This window comes from Sorex fumeus, unplaced genomic scaffold (assembly GCF_029834395.1).
Source record: "Sorex fumeus unplaced genomic scaffold, SorFum_2.1 ptg000024l, whole genome shotgun sequence".
Taxonomy (NCBI): Eukaryota; Metazoa; Chordata; class Mammalia; order Eulipotyphla; family Soricidae; genus Sorex; species Sorex fumeus.
The window spans coordinates 1,925,026-1,942,130 of record NW_026606081.1 but is presented as its reverse complement, the minus strand read 5'-3'; the positions used below and the strand labels follow the sequence as shown (position 1 = coordinate 1,942,130).

The 17,105-nt window shown below is 37.6% G+C and overlaps 1 protein-coding gene across 1 annotated transcript in view; it reads left to right on the top strand.

Annotated features, from left to right (window-relative positions):
* The window catches only part of TLL1 (tolloid like 1), a 218,111-nt gene that overhangs the window by 166,052 nt on the left and 34,954 nt on the right, over positions 1 to 17,105 (top strand). The window contains exons 12-15 of the mRNA XM_056114096.1: positions 1,282 to 1,427; positions 9,002 to 9,197; positions 10,947 to 11,072; positions 13,846 to 14,006. Coding sequence (XP_055970071.1) covers positions 1,282 to 1,427; positions 9,002 to 9,197; positions 10,947 to 11,072; positions 13,846 to 14,006 — 629 coding nt within the window. The remainder of the gene's footprint in view (positions 1 to 1,281; positions 1,428 to 9,001; positions 9,198 to 10,946; positions 11,073 to 13,845; positions 14,007 to 17,105) is intronic.

Genomic DNA, 17,105 nt, shown 5'->3' with positions numbered 1-17,105 from the left:
GCACTTGCCTTTTCTGCAGCTAACCTGGGTTTGATCCTGGCACTGTATCTGGTTCCCCAAGCACTGACGAACCACAGATTCAGGAGTCACCCTTGAACACAGAACCAGGATTGAGCATTGAGCAGCACCAGGTGTGGTCTCCAAGTGGAACAAACTCAAATATCCAAATATTAAGAGGTGACAGCTTTCCTTTGCAACGAGCTTCTGCCTGTGCGGTGCCTGGCTGTACTGCCCAGGGCTCTGCTAGATGAATCTGCACAGAAAGTGCTTGTGCACATTTCTGAAGTGTGTTTTGACTAACAGAGAGAGTCAGCATTCAAGAAAGAATTTATTAGGGGCTTTGTTCTATACTTCTCTAAAACAACAAACAGGCATTGTGCTTCCTGGCTTGCAAAATGGCTCCTTCTTGCCAGATTGTGGGTGGAAAAGACCCTTCCAGCTCCTGACTCTGCTAACAGAGGAGTTTAGGTCAGTTAAAAGATGACTTCTGCTTCTCTTAAACTGGTAAGTAAACAGAAGCGTTTTGTTTCAAAGACGAACGGGATGGCAGTGAAGAGGATGATTTGGATGGAGCCACAGATGTTGAATGCATGGAACTCACTGGCTGCCAGAAGAGCAGTGTTCTGGGATTCTCCTGATCAGGCTCAAAGACCAGAAGACAGTTCAGGACATCCCAGGAAGAACTCACATAAAATACACTTACAGATGCTTAAATGAACAGTTCGAAGAAAACTCATTTGCAGGGTAAAGGTGTGGACTCGTAGGGATTTAAAAACACGTATATTCCTGTGCTGACTATCGTTCATATTTATAGTTAAAGTGACTGCATGCCCTTTGCTGTATTTTCTTTTTTTAATCATTGAATATTTACATCTTATTATGACACTTATTATCTCATTCCTACTTTGGACAAACTGGCAGGCTACCGAATGTAGCCTGCCCACACGGCAGAGTCTGGCAAACTCCCCGTGGCGTACCCAATATGCCAAATGCCAGTAACAATGATGGGTCTCATTCTCCTAAAGAGCCTTGAATATAATCTCAGGGCTAGGATGAAGGAGATGTTACTGGGGCCTGCTGGAGGCAATCGATGACTAACAGGATGATTTGTGATTTGTGATTTTGTGAATATTTACAAGAGCACAGCCAACCAGCTTTGACACCGATAACCTAAACTCTGTATTTCTACAGGCTCCAAACTTCAATGTTATCTTACAAAGCAAATGAAAATGAAATGCCAGGTCTGGTTTGGTTTATTTGTGACACTTTTGCTTTCTTCAGCCGTCTGTGGAGGTGAGATACGCAAGAATGAAGGACAGATCCAGTCTCCTAATTATCCCGATGACTACAGGCCGATGAAGGAATGTGTGTGGCAGATCACAGTGTCGGAGGACTACTATGTGGGATTGACCTTCCAGGCTTTTGAGGTAAAGTCATTGAGATGACCTTCTAGGCATGCATCTTCCATAAATGACAATGTTATTTAAGGAGAGTCTCATTAAATACACAGAGGACCAGGGAATCAGCTTTTTAAATCAGCGAGCAAGTATAAGTCTGCCTATAAAATGTAACATCAAATGAAAGAGGTGGGTTTTTCCCCCTCCTTCCCTTTCCTTGCAGACATTTTCAAAAGATTAAAGTGAGTTTACATTATCTGTGCTAGCTATTTGAATTCAAATGTTTGAAGTACTGACAATAGTTCTCTTGATAAATGCAAGGGCTTGTTTCACAAGACTGCTTAAAAGGTCCATTAAATAATAGAATTTATTCCACGTCTAAATGAAAAGGTTAAAAGGGAGGTTTTCTTTGTTGTTGTCAGGAAAAAAATCCATTTTTTGCCCTTTTTACCTTTACTCCTTGTTTATATCAGACACAAGGACTTGCAATTTTTGGGAACTGGGTTGCATCAAAAATATTGTCAGGGAGATCAGCCCAACACTGACTTCTCAGAGGGTAGAATCAGCTAAAGGTGAAATAGATTCTGGAGTAAAATCAGGTACTCAGTTACCAATTGGTGAATGATTCATTTTTTGTGGAGTAGGAATAACTTATTTAAAAATTAGCAGCCTGGGGCTGAAAAGATAGTACAGCTGACCGGGCACTTAACCTGGCATTCACCCAACTTGGGTTTAATTCTCTGCACCCAATATAGACTCCAAGCCCTGCCAGGAGTGATCCCTGAGCACAGAACCAGAAGTAAGCTCTGAGTACTGCTACAGGGGACACAAAATTAAAACAAAACAAAAAACTAAAAGCACTCAAAAACCAATAAAACAGATTTATCAGCCCAGACATGGCAGAATCTTTTGGAGGGACCCATGTCTGTTTAGGTCGAAGAAGCAGTCTAAAAATGAGAGCCCAGGGTAAATTGGGAAAGGAAGATGGCGATGGAAGTTCAGGCAGGGATTAGCGATCCAAATGGGAGATTTCCCCCACAGATGGAAAGGCTGACTCACTATTCAAGCTATCTGAAGGCCTTAGACAATTCCCTCCACTGTCCAGTATAAGTGCCATTAAGTGCAGTGACCAACGTGATGCTTCAGTTCTCAACATAGGAGCCTTTGGAGGAATCAAAGCATAACCTCAAAGCTCACACCAAATGCTCACAGAGCTTTTCACACCTGTGCCTACAAGCTATTGTGATGTATTTCTTGGGTTTTGACTGCATCTCTTTTGAGGTTCCATTTAATTTCTCAAACATATTTCTGTTCACCATAAAAAATATCTCTTCTACTGTAATAAGTCTTTGTTTTTGTTTTTTAGTTTTGGGGGCACACCCAGTGGTGCTCAGAGCTTACTCCTTGCTCTGTGCTCATGGATCAATCACTCCTGGCACTGGTTCAGGTACCATATGGGGTGCCAGAGATTGGACCTGGGTCAGCAGTATGCAAGGCAAACACCCTACCCACTGTATTATCAATCTGGCCGTCTACTTTACCAATTCTATTATATGTTGTATTGATGACCATCTAACATTTGTAGAAGCTTTGGCTCCAACATTATTTGATTTGATTGTGTTATTTTGATGGGTCAATGAAATAGCAAATATTATTAAAGAAACCATGCAGTTGTAAACTAAAATCAGGTAAGATTCACTTGCAATATAGACCAAAAGCAGTCATTCACTGAAAAATGATCCCCCTAATAGCCACATTACCTATATCTTGTGATATTCCAACAATTTTCTTTTAATGAGTAAAAATCTGAAGAAATGAATACTAGCTCTCCACTATTTACTTCCTATGAATTTGTGTCATTACATTTGCCAGTATTATTTAGACTAATGTAAGTACAGGAAAAAATCAGAATAAGCCATATCATTGGCTGAATTTTTGGAGTCCTTAGATAGCTATTGTTTGGAGGCTAAGTGAGTCTATACTTCTGTAGTCACATGCATTAGAAAACCATTTCTTCTCTAGCATCCAGTCACGTATTTCTTTCTTCAGACCAAGGGTGACTTGAGTTTGTATATGAATAGGGATTGTGTTTGAAATTATTTTGAAAAGCTTGTTCTGTACTCACAGCAGTGATTGGTTCAAAGTATTATTATTTTACTTCAGAACACAGAAACACAGAGGAGAAAATTTAGTGGTAATGTTTATAGTAACAGACCCAAAAAATGTCTATAGAGCAAAAAAAGTCATGAAATAAAACCAGAGCTTACTTATGTTTATATAGAACTCCACACACACATTAATCTCATGTGGGATCAAGAAACTTGTTAGCGTTTCTTCACATTCTTTGGTGGTATTTCCCTTATGAAAACTGGAGCTGGTTGAATGGCTTTCCCCAACATTACTGCAAATCATAATATTATAAACTCGACAAAAGTTTTGATTTGGGAACTTTATGGATTTCCTGACTAGTGGTAATCCTTTAATTCTTTTAAATATTTTATTTAAGCTTAAGTTAAGTAGACCAGTCTTTATGAATTAAGAATGAAGTCAAGATAAGATCTTAACTAGTATTTTTTATATTTTCCATGTTCTATTTGTGGATATTTGGCTAAAATTTTATGTTAGTTACTGTAAAATAGTTATTTATAATTATGTTTGTGGTTATGATTATACTTAGTAGATTAGTGCATGCTGTTTTATTCTTATTTGTTGTTGATGTAACATTGACATATAATACTGTATATTGTTTTAGGGACTCAGGTTCACTCCTCTTTGTATGTTCAAAATTTCAATATTCTTGTACCACAGTCCATTGGCTTCCAACTGCCCTTGCTAAGTCCCTCTCCCTGTTATGCTGACCTCAGTTCTGTCATCAGAATTCAGCCATTTATTTTGTTTTGGTCTTGTCTGTTTATTTTATTTCTTTATATTTTATCTATGCATAGAACCATCTCGAAGTTTTCCTCCTGCTTCTGACTTATTTTGCTTAGCAAAATTGTCTCAGTCACATCTGTTGTTGCAGATGCAAGATTTAATCTTTTCTTATTGCTGAGTAGTATTCCATTGTGTATATATCCCATCTATTTTAGAATGGTGGGTCCTCCCAGTGGGTGCTCAGGGGTCCTCCCTGTGATTCTCAGCCATCTGGGCCAGAAGTTAATTACAGGAGCCCAAGATACAGTTCTATGGTCCAGAGAGTACCCAGGTCACCTTGCGTGTGCTCAGGACCTTCAGGGCTGCACCCAGCAGTGCTCTGGCTTCCATATGATAACAGTCTTTTGACCGTATATTTGATAATGCTGCCTTAATTCAGTAATAGCCCACATGCAAGGCCTGCATTTTCAATCCAGTAAAATCTATCCATTATTTTACACATTGTAAACTACAGAGTCTCAAGGAAAAGAAAAAATCAAAAAGAAAAATCTATCCAGCACCTGTGTATCATATCTTTATGCAGTCAGCCATTATAGGGCATTTAGGATCTTTTTACATCGTGTCTACTATAAAGAGTGCTGCACTAAACAACGGTGAATATCTTTACTGAATTGGTATTTTCTCATTCTTTGGATAGATTTTTACAATTAGAATTGCTAAGTTATATCTTAGATTTATACTCAGTGTTTTGAGGAAACTCCATGTTGTTTTCCATAGAGACTGAGCTAGATTACATTCTCATCAAATTAATACAAAATAGACTGGCTACTTTTAAACTACTGACCTTTATTAAATTTTTTATTAGTGAAAACATGACCTACAGTTGTAGACTTACAAATTTTTGTGCTTGGCTCTTTACAATAGCCAGAATCTGGAAATAACCTGAGTGCCCGAGAATAGATGACTGGTTAAAGAAACTTTGGTACATTTACACAATGGAGTACTATGTGGCTGTTAGAAAAGATGAAGTCATGAAATTTACATACAAGTGGTACTACATGGAAAGTATCATGCTAAGCGAAATGAGTCAGAAAGAGAGGGATAGACATAGAAAGGTTGCATTCATCTGGGGAACATAAAGAAACAAAATAGGAGACTAACACCCCAGAGTAGCCGAGATAAGTACCAGAAGGTTTACTCCATCACTTGGAGGCCAGCCACACATGCTAGGGGAAAAGGGATCTCAGATAGAGAAGGGAGCAACAAATAAAGGGTGTTGGGAGGATCCTCCCAGGATGGGAGAAGCATGCTGAAAGTAGACTATAGACTGAACATGATTGCCACTCAATACCTCTTTTGCAAACCACAACACCTAAAAGGAGAGAGAACAAAAGGAAATGCCCTGCCACAGAGGCAGGGTGGGATGGTAGGGATGGGGGGTTGTAGGATAACACTCTTTTGTCCTTCCTCAGGTAGCTTAGGTTTGTCAGATCACACCCATCTAAGAACACTGAACTTGTATTGTAAGCAATGTCCTTTCTGTGTGGACACAGGAAGACAGTTAATATTATGCTTTGTAACTTGGGAGTTGATTGACTCCGAATAATATTTACTCCTGGGCATCTGATTTCTTGACTCAGTTGCCCTTAGTTCCTAGCACCCCAAAAGCAGGGTCCCGACGAGGGACTGAATGGACCCAGGGCAAGCAGTGAGCTACCCTGGCATCGAAATGGGCCAGGCCAAAGAGCCACGATACTCAACTATAAGTTGAGGGCATGGTCATGGACAAATGCTGTCATGATCCAAAAGTAAGTAACGACGAGACTAGGACCCTGCTGGAGCTAGGAAGATTAACCTGGCCTGAGGACTGCGGAATGTATAGTGAGATGTTCTCAGGAAGAACCAAACTAAATTTATATCTCTTACTGTGCTCATACAGAATGACATTGCTAGAAATATTAGAAGTAGATTTATTACAACTATTTAAGTAGATTACTAACTGAGGGAAGAACACACCCTTGTTGGGATCCCACCCTTGGGTGGATCTCCTAGTAATCTGAAGTAATCTCTGTAGATGAGATTTTATCCTTGAGTTAATCTCCTGGAGGAGTGGTTTTACCTCTCTTTGTTGATTCGTCAGTATTCAACCCACCTTTATGTCACTGCCTTATGTGACTGCTATATAAACTAAGATGTAAGCTCGGAAAGGGGGTCAGAAGCGAGAGAGCTCGGGCTTCAGAGATCCAGAGTCAGAGCCAGAAGGAGAGAGGTTCCAAGATTGGGGCCCAGGAGAGAAGGAGGCAGAGAAAGACAGGAGTGAAGAGGATTGGAATAAACTACTATTGATATAGACTGGCCTGGCCCTCGTTTCTTCTTCCTTCTGCCCTTGTCCAACAGCCGTTCTGATCCAGGTCACACACTGCGGCTCAAGAGCACCGAACGCAGGCAGTGAGACAGTGCCATCCAGTGAGCCCGTGAACACACAACCTTCGGCGTGATATGATTTTACAGGGGGTGGGAGGGATACTGGGACCCGTGGTGGTGGAAAATGGGCACTGGTGGAGGGATGTGTATTTGATCATTGTGTAACTGAAACCCAAGCACAAAAAGTTGTAAGTCTACAACTGTACCTCATGGTGTTTCACTAATAACAATTCAAAAATTGTGCTTGTGTTTTAATTATACAATGATCAAGTTACCTATCCTTGCACCAGTGCCCATTTTCCACCACCACGGATCTCAGTATCGTTCCCATCCCCTAAACCCTCCATCCCACCCTGCCTCTGCGGCAAGCAATTCCCTTTTGTTCTCTTTCTCCTTTTGAGTGCTGTGGTTTGCAAAAGAGGTATTGAGTGGCAATCATGTTCAGTCTATAGTCTACTTTCAGCATGCTTCTCCCATCGTGGGAGGATCCTCCCAACACCCTTTATTTGTTGCTCCCTTCTCTATCTGAGATCCCTTTTCCCCTAGCATGTGTGGCTGGCTTCCAAGCCATGGAGCAAAATTCCTGGTACTAATCTCAGCTACTCTTGGGTGTTAGTCTCCTATTTTGTTACTTTATGTTCCCCAGATGAATGCAATCTTTCTATGTCTATTCCTCTCTTTCTGACTCATTTCGCTTAACATGATACTTTCCACGTAGTACCACTTGTATGTAAATTTCATGACTTCATCTTTTCTAACAGCCACATAGTACTCCATTGTATAAATGTACCAAAGTTTCTTTAACCAGTCATCTATTCTCAAGTACTCAAGTTTTTTTTCCAGATTCTGGCTATTGTAAAGAGTGTTTCAATGAACAATAGTCACTTCGACTATACTTTTTTGCCTCTCTGGGATATATTCCCAGGAGTGGTATTGCTGGGTCAAATGGGAGCTCAATTTCTAATTTTTTGAGAATTGTCCATACTGTTTTCCAAAAGGGCTGAACCAGTCCACATTCCCACCAGCAGTGAAGGAGGGTCCCTTTCTCGCTACATCCGTGCCAGCACCAGTTGCTTTTGTTCTTTTGAATGTGGGCCAATCTCTGTGGTGTGAGATGATATCTTATTGTGGTTTTAATCTGCATCTCCCTGATGATTAATAATGTAGAAAATTTTCTCATGTGCCTTTTTGCCATTTGGATTTCTTTTTTGAGAGAGTTTCTGTTCATTTTGTTGCCTCATTTTTTGATGGAGTTGGATGTTTTCTTCTTGTGGAGTTCATGGCTGTGGCTGTCCTCACCAGGGCTCTCTGGAGGAGGTTGGGTTGAGTTTCCCTCCCCACCCGGAGCAGAGTTCTGGCAGCTGAAGACCTCCCATTCCAGCCATAGCCATGCTTAAGACCATGCTCCACATGTTTGGATGAGCCTCATGCATGAAGAAACCTGCCGAAGAACCCAGGTGTGCAGGACCCAGGGCGTAGATCTCCAAGCCTGCTCGGATTGGGACTGGGGCCTCCTCCATCCAGATCCCCCATCTTCCAGTATGCAGGCATTACACCCACCAACTGCCCCCGACGCAGTGTAATTCCATCAACAGCCAAGACCCAGAGACTATAAAACCCTGTTCCCAGAAGAGAACAGCAGAGTCTCCTGCCTTTGTGCCTGGCTCTCCTCATTGGGGCCCCTTGGAGGAGGGTGGTTTGAGTTTCCCTTCCCACCCCAAGCAGAGCCCAGGCAGCTGATGTTGCAAAATATTACTTTTTTTCCCATCAGGACTATTTTCATTTGTGCTCTTTCATCATTTCAAGCCTGTAAATCTGTCATGCATGTATTTCATTCTCTACTATTTATATACAGTGACTGGCGTATTTACCTGACCATACTATATTTACATTAAATATTTGTTAAATTTACATGTACTTATAATTATTATGTAAGGAATGAAAATGCATTAATAAATTGCATTAAAACACTGAGTCACAAAAATAAACCTACCCAACCTTTTGATTTTTATTTCTTGATTTCTTTTAGTACATTTTGAATTGTCATAGTCTAAGTTATGATTAATGATAACTGCAACCTTATATTTTGTCCAACATTTCACTAGTATTTTCCTCAGAGAAAAATTTAATGATTTAACATTGTTTTCATTATTCCCTTTTTGTTCATAGGGTGGTCGATCATCTATTTGCAGTCAAACAAGATATGTTGCACTAAATGTCAGTAATTTGTTGTGATACTGTACTGATATATATATATATGTATATATATGTATATATATATATTTCACATAGTTTTACTGTTGCAGATTGAAAGACATGACAACTGTGCCTATGACTACCTAGAAGTTCGTGATGGAACCAGTGAAAATAGTCCTTTGATTGGGCGTTTCTGTGGTTATGATAAACCTGAAGATATAAGATCTACCTCCAATACCTTGTGGATGAAATTTGTTTCTGATGGAACTGTGAATAAGGCAGGGTTTGCTGCCAATTTCTTCAAAGGTAATTTGAAAAGAGCTTTTTAAAATGTAAGATATATTTACTTATTTATTTTTAGTCAAGGGTAAACTTATTGAGAACAATACTTGAGTAAAGGTAGTTTGAAAACTGAAGTACATGCCCTATGATCATAGCTCAGAGGTAAGTGAATACTTCATATTGAAATCATGAGGACATGATTTCCATCCCTGGCACTAAGAACACAAGTCTTGGGGTGGAGGAAGGCAGAAGCAGGTGATGGTCTTTGAGAGAAAAGCTTATCATAATTTAAAATCATCACACGGGATAGGAAATTCCAACCATCTGTTCTTCATGAAATCATTCAGAAAGTGAACCAAGAAAGGGATAAGGACAGGAAGAGCATATTGAATCATAGTCAACAAGGGATTTTTAACCAAAAGGGATTTATGATGTAGATTAATTGGTTAATATTTAGGAGGTGGCAATTCTAAATCATATTTTAAAGAACAGCCTTATACAACATGGAAAATAATTTATAACATCATAGAACATTCTGACACCAAAAATGCCTTTTGTGATAATGTATTATTACTGATAAAATTTAATTCTAACTTGCATAAATTAATTTTAGTTTATTTTCCTGCTAGTTAATATATAATTCACAGAAATCAAAAGCTGTTTTAATGTAGATAATTTCAAATATGACACTTAGGAAGTCTGTATATACTTATGTGCGCTGGAGCACAATAAAACTTTATGGAAAGAGAAGAGAAAAGAGAAAAGAAAATTGTTTCCATATTAGATTTAGTTGTGCAGTTGGTAGATTTAGTATACATATTCAAATTTTTTTGAATTATTATCTAAACATTCTCATTATTATTTTAAATAAACATTTTTCTGAGAGATATTCAGCATGTGAGCTGAAAGGCAAATAACCATAACAATTTTTCTATCTGTATTAAAAGTACTCATTAAATATGTGTGTTTTAGATTTTCTGTATATGTTAATTTTTACATTAGAAGAAATATGCTCTCCAGATTCTCTCATGTGATGCTCATTTCTAGAAAATGCTTAGTGTCTTACTATAAATTCTTTAATTCTTTGCCTAACTCACAATAGATTATTCCTCAGGAGTGAGATCATATTTGCCTATCATATACATTCTAAAAATGGAATTTGTTTACAAAAATATAGAAACGTCCTATTTTCTGGATCAATGTGTCTATATAAGAAAAGTCAAATGCTTTCCATTTTAATAGAACCAGTAAGTTTCTGTGTTTTCTCATTTTAGTTTATGTTATAGTCTACTTCTTGATAGTGACACTGCTTTAGAGACATTTCCAGGCATTCTAACAAAGTAAAATAGGAAATGAGCAGGTGAAGCTCTGCTTTTGCAGAAGGAATTTTCTATTTGACTTTGTAAAAACCTCTTGGTTTTAATAATCAGCATTTGATTTGAAATTCAAAACGTTGCCTACGATTAGCTCTCAGAGAGTGCCACGTGGCTCTGCCTAGCTTTCTAGCCTGCTGTTTCTTGCATGAAGCTTATATTCTGTTGACCAGAAATCCTGCATGCCAGTTTTCACCATTCCCAAAGAATGGCATAGACACTCTTATTACTCCTTAGGAAAGAAATCACCTCTCTGTTTTACTCTACCATTTTTTGGTATCAAATTTTCAAAAATGCTTACACCTTGACATATAAAGGCACAATATATGAAAGTTTGGAGAGAGAGCATACGCAGGTAATGTAAGCTTTAGTTGATGTCTAACTATTGGCAACTTTGTAGAGGAAGATGAGTGTGCCAAACCTGACCGTGGAGGCTGTGAGCAGCGATGTCTGAACACACTTGGCAGTTACCTGTGTACCTGCGAGCCTGGCTATGAGCTGGGACCTGATAAAAGGACCTGTGAAGGTACCGCAGAAATGGCCAACCCCATTCCTTTCTCTTTCTCACTCTTTCTCTTCCTGCACCTCTGGTTCATTTCCCACTATAGTCATCTCTTTCTTTAACTATAAGACACCATGTATGGTCACAGCTAATTTGAAGCTTTATCAGGACCCTTACTATAGTACCTGTCACTTCCTCCTTTGATTACTGGACCAGTTTTTTAAAAAATATGTATCTATTACATATTGTTATATGTCACTATCATCGACTTTTATTTCTCTCTAGATCCATATTTTTATACACCCATTCATTCTCATTACTTTTTAACTTTTTAACATCTTATGTGTAAGTCTGCCTTATTAAACAGATGAGTCAAAAATCTAAATCTTGTTTACATGTCTAATATTTAACCCGACTCAACAGAAATCAAAAACTAGGTGTGTTTTGCTAATTAATGAATTTATTCGGTGGAGACATTTTTTGCACACTTACCTACAGTTTTATCTGTGCTGTGCTAAACTTCTTGTACAGAGTTTCATCAACATGCTCTATGACTTCTCCCTTCAAAAAGGGACAGTTTTAGATACAAAATAAAAGGACAGTTTTACACTTGGCTTTCTCCGCTATAACAGTACAGGTCCTATACTAAAGTCACAGAAAGAATAAATGGAGTGGTCTTTCTCCCTCACATCTGTATTTTGTACTCTTCTGAAAATTTACGTCAAAATTATTTTCAGAGAACATATAGCAGTTTAGCATTATTGATATTTGCATAATTATTTACTTGCTTTTGTTGAAAGTCAACAAAAAAACTGTTTTTTGTCTCAAATAACTGCAAGCTCTCTAAAATCATAATCTTTTCTCTACTGTTTAAAGTCTTCTATTTGGCAATCAAGAGTCTCTATCCTTCCAATTGAAATACCACCCTAATTTCTGTACTAGAATAAAATAGAGTTAGGAAGAAAGTGTGGTATATTTAAACTGAGAATATTATATACCAGACAACTTGTAATGTGACTAGTGTTCTGTATGTCTACTAGAAATAGTTTAATTTACAATGATTTTTTAAAAATTGATTAATATAAAATATTGATACTTATATATAAAGTAATGTAATAATACATATATACACAGTCGGCGCGGTCCTCCCGCTGTTCATCGATTTGCTCAAGCGGGCCCAGTAAGTCTCCATTGGAGGCTTTGTTGTTACTGTGTCTGGCATATCGAATACGTCACGGGTAGCTTGCCAGGCTCTGCCGTGCAGGCGAGATACTCTCGGTAGCTTGCCGGGCTCTCGGAGAGGGGCGGAGGAATCGAACTCGGGTTGGCCATGTTGGCTGCTTGTAAGGCAAATGCCCTACCGTTGTGCTATCACTCCAGCCCATACAAATGTACATACACAAACAAACAAACAAACACTTTCCTCCTGTTGTTCATCCATTTGCTTGAGCGGCCCCAGTAACGTCTCCATTGTGAGACTTCTTGTTACTGTGTTTGGCATATTGAATACTCTTGGTAGCTTCCCAGGCTCTCCGAGAGGGGTGGAGGAATTGAACCTGGCTTGGCTGGGCTGGCTGTGCACAAGGCAAATGCCCTACCACTGTGCTATCGCTCCAGCCCATACATACACATTTATTTACAAATACACAACAGCAATAAATTTTGAGACCAGTTACTTTGTTAGAGTTTCTTTGGTAACTCTTTACTCATTGGGAATCAGTTTCAAACCATGTACAGTATATCTTCTTTTCATTTACTTTTTGGATATCTGATTTTCTTAATTTCACTGTAAGTAATAAATGGTAACATGGTAACATAAATAGTTTCTTTTAAAAATATTTTTTGGATGGTGTTGGAGAGATAGCATAAGGAGGTAATGTAAGCTCAGACCTCAGGGGGTGTGCTTCAACAAAACAAAACATTTTCCCCCTCTATAAGACATAAGGTGTGTCTTCTACCACCAAGCCACACCCCAGCTGCTAAGTGATACTTAAAAAAATAAAGGGTTGAAGAGATAGTACAGTAGATAAGGTTCTTGCCTTGCACAGCCAGGTTCAATCCCCAGCACCCAACCGCCCCCTCCCCTCGACCCCCTATGCCTGAGCCCTCCAGGAATGATCCTTGATCACAGAGCCAGGAATAAGCCCTGGGCACAGCTGCATGTGGCCCCAAACCAACAAAAAGGTAGATCTTATACAATAGACAGTAAACCATGTGATAATTGGAGTTTGGGAATAATAAATGTCTTTTTTACTCCATTTATCTTGCTCAGATAACTCCTCAAGATTTGAGGAAAAAATTGATTCAATTTCACTCTCAGGGCTGGAGCAATAGCACAGCGGGTAGGGCGTTTGCCTTGCACGCGGCCAACCCGGGTTCGATTCCCAGCATCCCATATGGTCCCCTGAGCACCGTCAGGGGTAATTCCTGAATGCAGAGCCAGGAATAACCCTTGTGCATTGCCAGGTATGACCCAAAAAGCAAAAAAAAAAAAAAAAAATGAAAGAAAGAAAGAAGAAAGAAAGAAAGAAAGAAAGAAATCTTACTCTCTGTTTTTCAAATCACAAAGATATATAAAATACTATACATATAATTTGCTTGTCCTGAAGCTAAAAATTAGCATTTGATAAATAGTATTGAATAATGTAAGTAGTTGTACTGAACACCTAGGAATGAAGCTTTCTAGATTTTGAAAACTCCCAAATTTAATGCTGAGATATTTGATGATAGTGGAAGATCCTATGAGGGAGATAGCATCTTTGTTAAGGGAATACATTTTTCTTTTCTTTCCTTCCAGCTGCCTGTGGCGGACTTCTCACCAAACTAAATGGTACCATCACAACTCCAGGCTGGCCCAAGGAGTACCCTCCTAATAAAAACTGTGTGTGGCAAGTGGTTGCACCAAGCCAGTATAGAATTTCTATGAAATTTGAGTTTTTTGAATTGGAGGGCAATGAAGTAAGTGAAATATCAACCTGTTTTTTGTCACTATTTGGGAAACCCTAAAAGCGAACTAGTAAAGAAATGAAGGGAGAGAAAGAGAGAGAGAAAAAATGGAAGCTAGAGAGGGAGGGCAAGGGGAAGATGAGGAAGAGAGGAGGAGGGAGGGAAGGGTTTTAATAATACAATATTACAGATGTAGTCATTTGTTGCTCTGCTTTACATTTCTGCAATGGCTTATAATTTATGTTGGCACTGAATAATATTTTAGACATTTTTTGGGAAACTAAAAATTACTTGGAGTTTTTGCTCATTGCATTAGTATACAACATTTTTTTGATTTACTAAAAAAATGAAAAAATTACAGTTGGTTTCGTGTCACACGTTTCTAGAAAAAATAAACCAAAATTCATTGATTCATAATGAAAGTAGCGATTTGAAGACAGTGGTGTATTTTCTTTGTGGAAATGAATGTCTTTTCACTACACACATAGGTTTTTATTATGAATATACTCAAGGTTTACAAAGGACAAAAGGTATTTTTTAGTCTCAATAAAAGATTCTCTAATTCAGAATTCCTCCCTTACTAATTGAGCTTCCTGTGGTAAAGGAAAAATTTTCTGTCAGGTCACCAACTTTTAATACATTAATCAATTACTTCAAGTCTTCCATTTCTGTATCAAATACAAGTGGAATTCAAGCCTAGAAGTAAGAATCTTTATAAGTATGACTTTAAATTGTTGGTTGATATTAATTCCTGAGTAAATGTGAGAAATATTTATTTTGGTTAAATGAACCTATTTTTTTCATTATTCTATCACATCCTTTGTTCCAACAATTTGTTTTCTCTTTATTTTTAAATGAGCATGACTTGAAACTTTTAAATATGAAACTAACTCACTCAGTTATTTGATTGGTAATATTCAAGTCTGACAGAAAAGGCATTCTGAGTTGCACGGGTATTTGAAATCTTTGTGTCCTATTGTAAGTTTTATGATGGAAATTATTATAATTTCTACTTATAATTTGCTTAACTCATAGAACACATAGTTTTCTGTAATCACTAAGTGAAATTTTAGAAAATCTTAAAAAATAATTTTAGTAGTAACTTTAGAAAAACTTTCATGTGAATAATACTTTTTGAAATGTACAACTTGTCACCAGTTCTGTGATTTAATGTGAACTTAATGCTGAATGACTGATTCACTGAGTTTTATGTAAAACAATTGTGACAGGTGATATTTTAAATAATAATTGTTAAGTGATCCTAAGACCAGAAGTTTACTTTCCAGGGGAAGGAGCATACATGGTTTCATCTTCCAAATATCTTTTAAAATCACTTTTCTTGGTTCTAGAGAAACAGTACAGAAGATAGGGCATTTGCTTTGCACACAGCCAATTGAGGTTCTATCCCTGGCATCCCAACAGTTTCCCAAGCACCACTAGGAGTGATGCCTGAGTGCAGAGCCAGGAGTAACACCTGTGCATTGCTGGTGAAGCTTAAAATGAAACTAAAATAATCAATTTTAAAATATAAAATAGATTTTATCATGATAGTGTTTTTTATTCATGCAAAGGACCCTTTACAACTCTGTAACATATCAGAATTCTTTATAATGAAATGTAAAGAAATTGCTATGTAGAAAGCTAGTAAAAAGTTCTGTGTGTTTTCTTATTTTGGTAACTATCTAAAACAAAAGCATGAACATAAACTTGCTTATAGAATAACAAGGTTAAGTTTAAAATTTTCATTACTTTATTAATCATCTTAATATACTGAAGGAAATTCAATGTCAAACAAATTTGGTAACATTCTCCAACAGTATATTACAGCCCTCGCTAAACAGAATGTGCAGATGTAGCAGAACAAATTTTTCATTTTTATCAAGCAATATTCTGCTTACTTGTCATCTAATTAATATTCTGCTTAGTTGTCATCTAATTAATGTCATCTAATTATTTGTCATCTAATTAACCAGTAATCTGAATCAACATATTGCAAAGTACAGACCACGCCCTGGGGTTCAATCATCTGCATTGTTAAGCCTTGCTAATCACACATCCATCATTTGTGGTCATTCATGGAAGACATATTTTTAGGATGTGTCCTGTCAGGGCTTTGGAAAGCATATTATAGTCATATCTTTTAGTTGCCATAAAATTTTCTGAGAGTACCTTGCATTCATTTATCTTTCACTTCAGTGTCATTATAGTATGTATGAATCAAAATGCATCCACCTCATGCTAATATAAATCCCTGAACATTCCTTTGAACAGAATTTTCATTTATAATCCTGCAACATTAGGAAGTAACTTAAGCATACCTAGAAATTCCCCCAAATTAAGATATATCAGTTCTTTTAATGTGTTTGTAAGGCTCACAATTCTTAGTATGGAACAGTACCCATCTCACTTAGACCTCAGTGGTAGTATATGGGTTATAACATGGTCTTTCATAGGGCCAAAAAGATAACATAGTGGGTAAGGTACTTGCTTTGCATGCAAGTGACCCAGATTTGATCCCAGGCATCCAATATGATCCCCCAGGGGGCCTAAATAAGTCAGGAGTAAGAGTCAGAGCACTACCAAGTGTGGACCAAAAAGACAAAATCTAAAACCAAACCATAACAAAAAGAATGTGGTTTTTTAGGGCAATAACACTGGACCAAGCCAAACTTCATGCTCCTAACCAGCATATTATCACATATTATAATTATAACTTTGGGTAGGTTGTGTAAACATTTCTGAACTTATTTCTTATCTCTGTGATAGGATAATTTTAGTTGTTACTGCTTATTACATAGGCTAATTGTATGAAATTCTTAAAGTTTTGTAAACATCAATTAATAAGACATGAAAGACCTCCATAGTTCTTAGGAAAAATTAAGAGACAGCACTTGCTTTTTCTTTTCTTTTCTTTTTCTTTTTTGTGACTGACACCATCATCAACACCATATCCATTTTAGTTCTCTTTCATTTCTTGTATTTGTCTCCAAAACAGATATATACTGTAAATCTTTATAAACAAGGCTGCATCTATTTATTTACTTCTTGTTGATAATCAAGACATGAGTCTTCTCAAAATTTGCATAACTGTGGACTCCAATTTAAACCCTT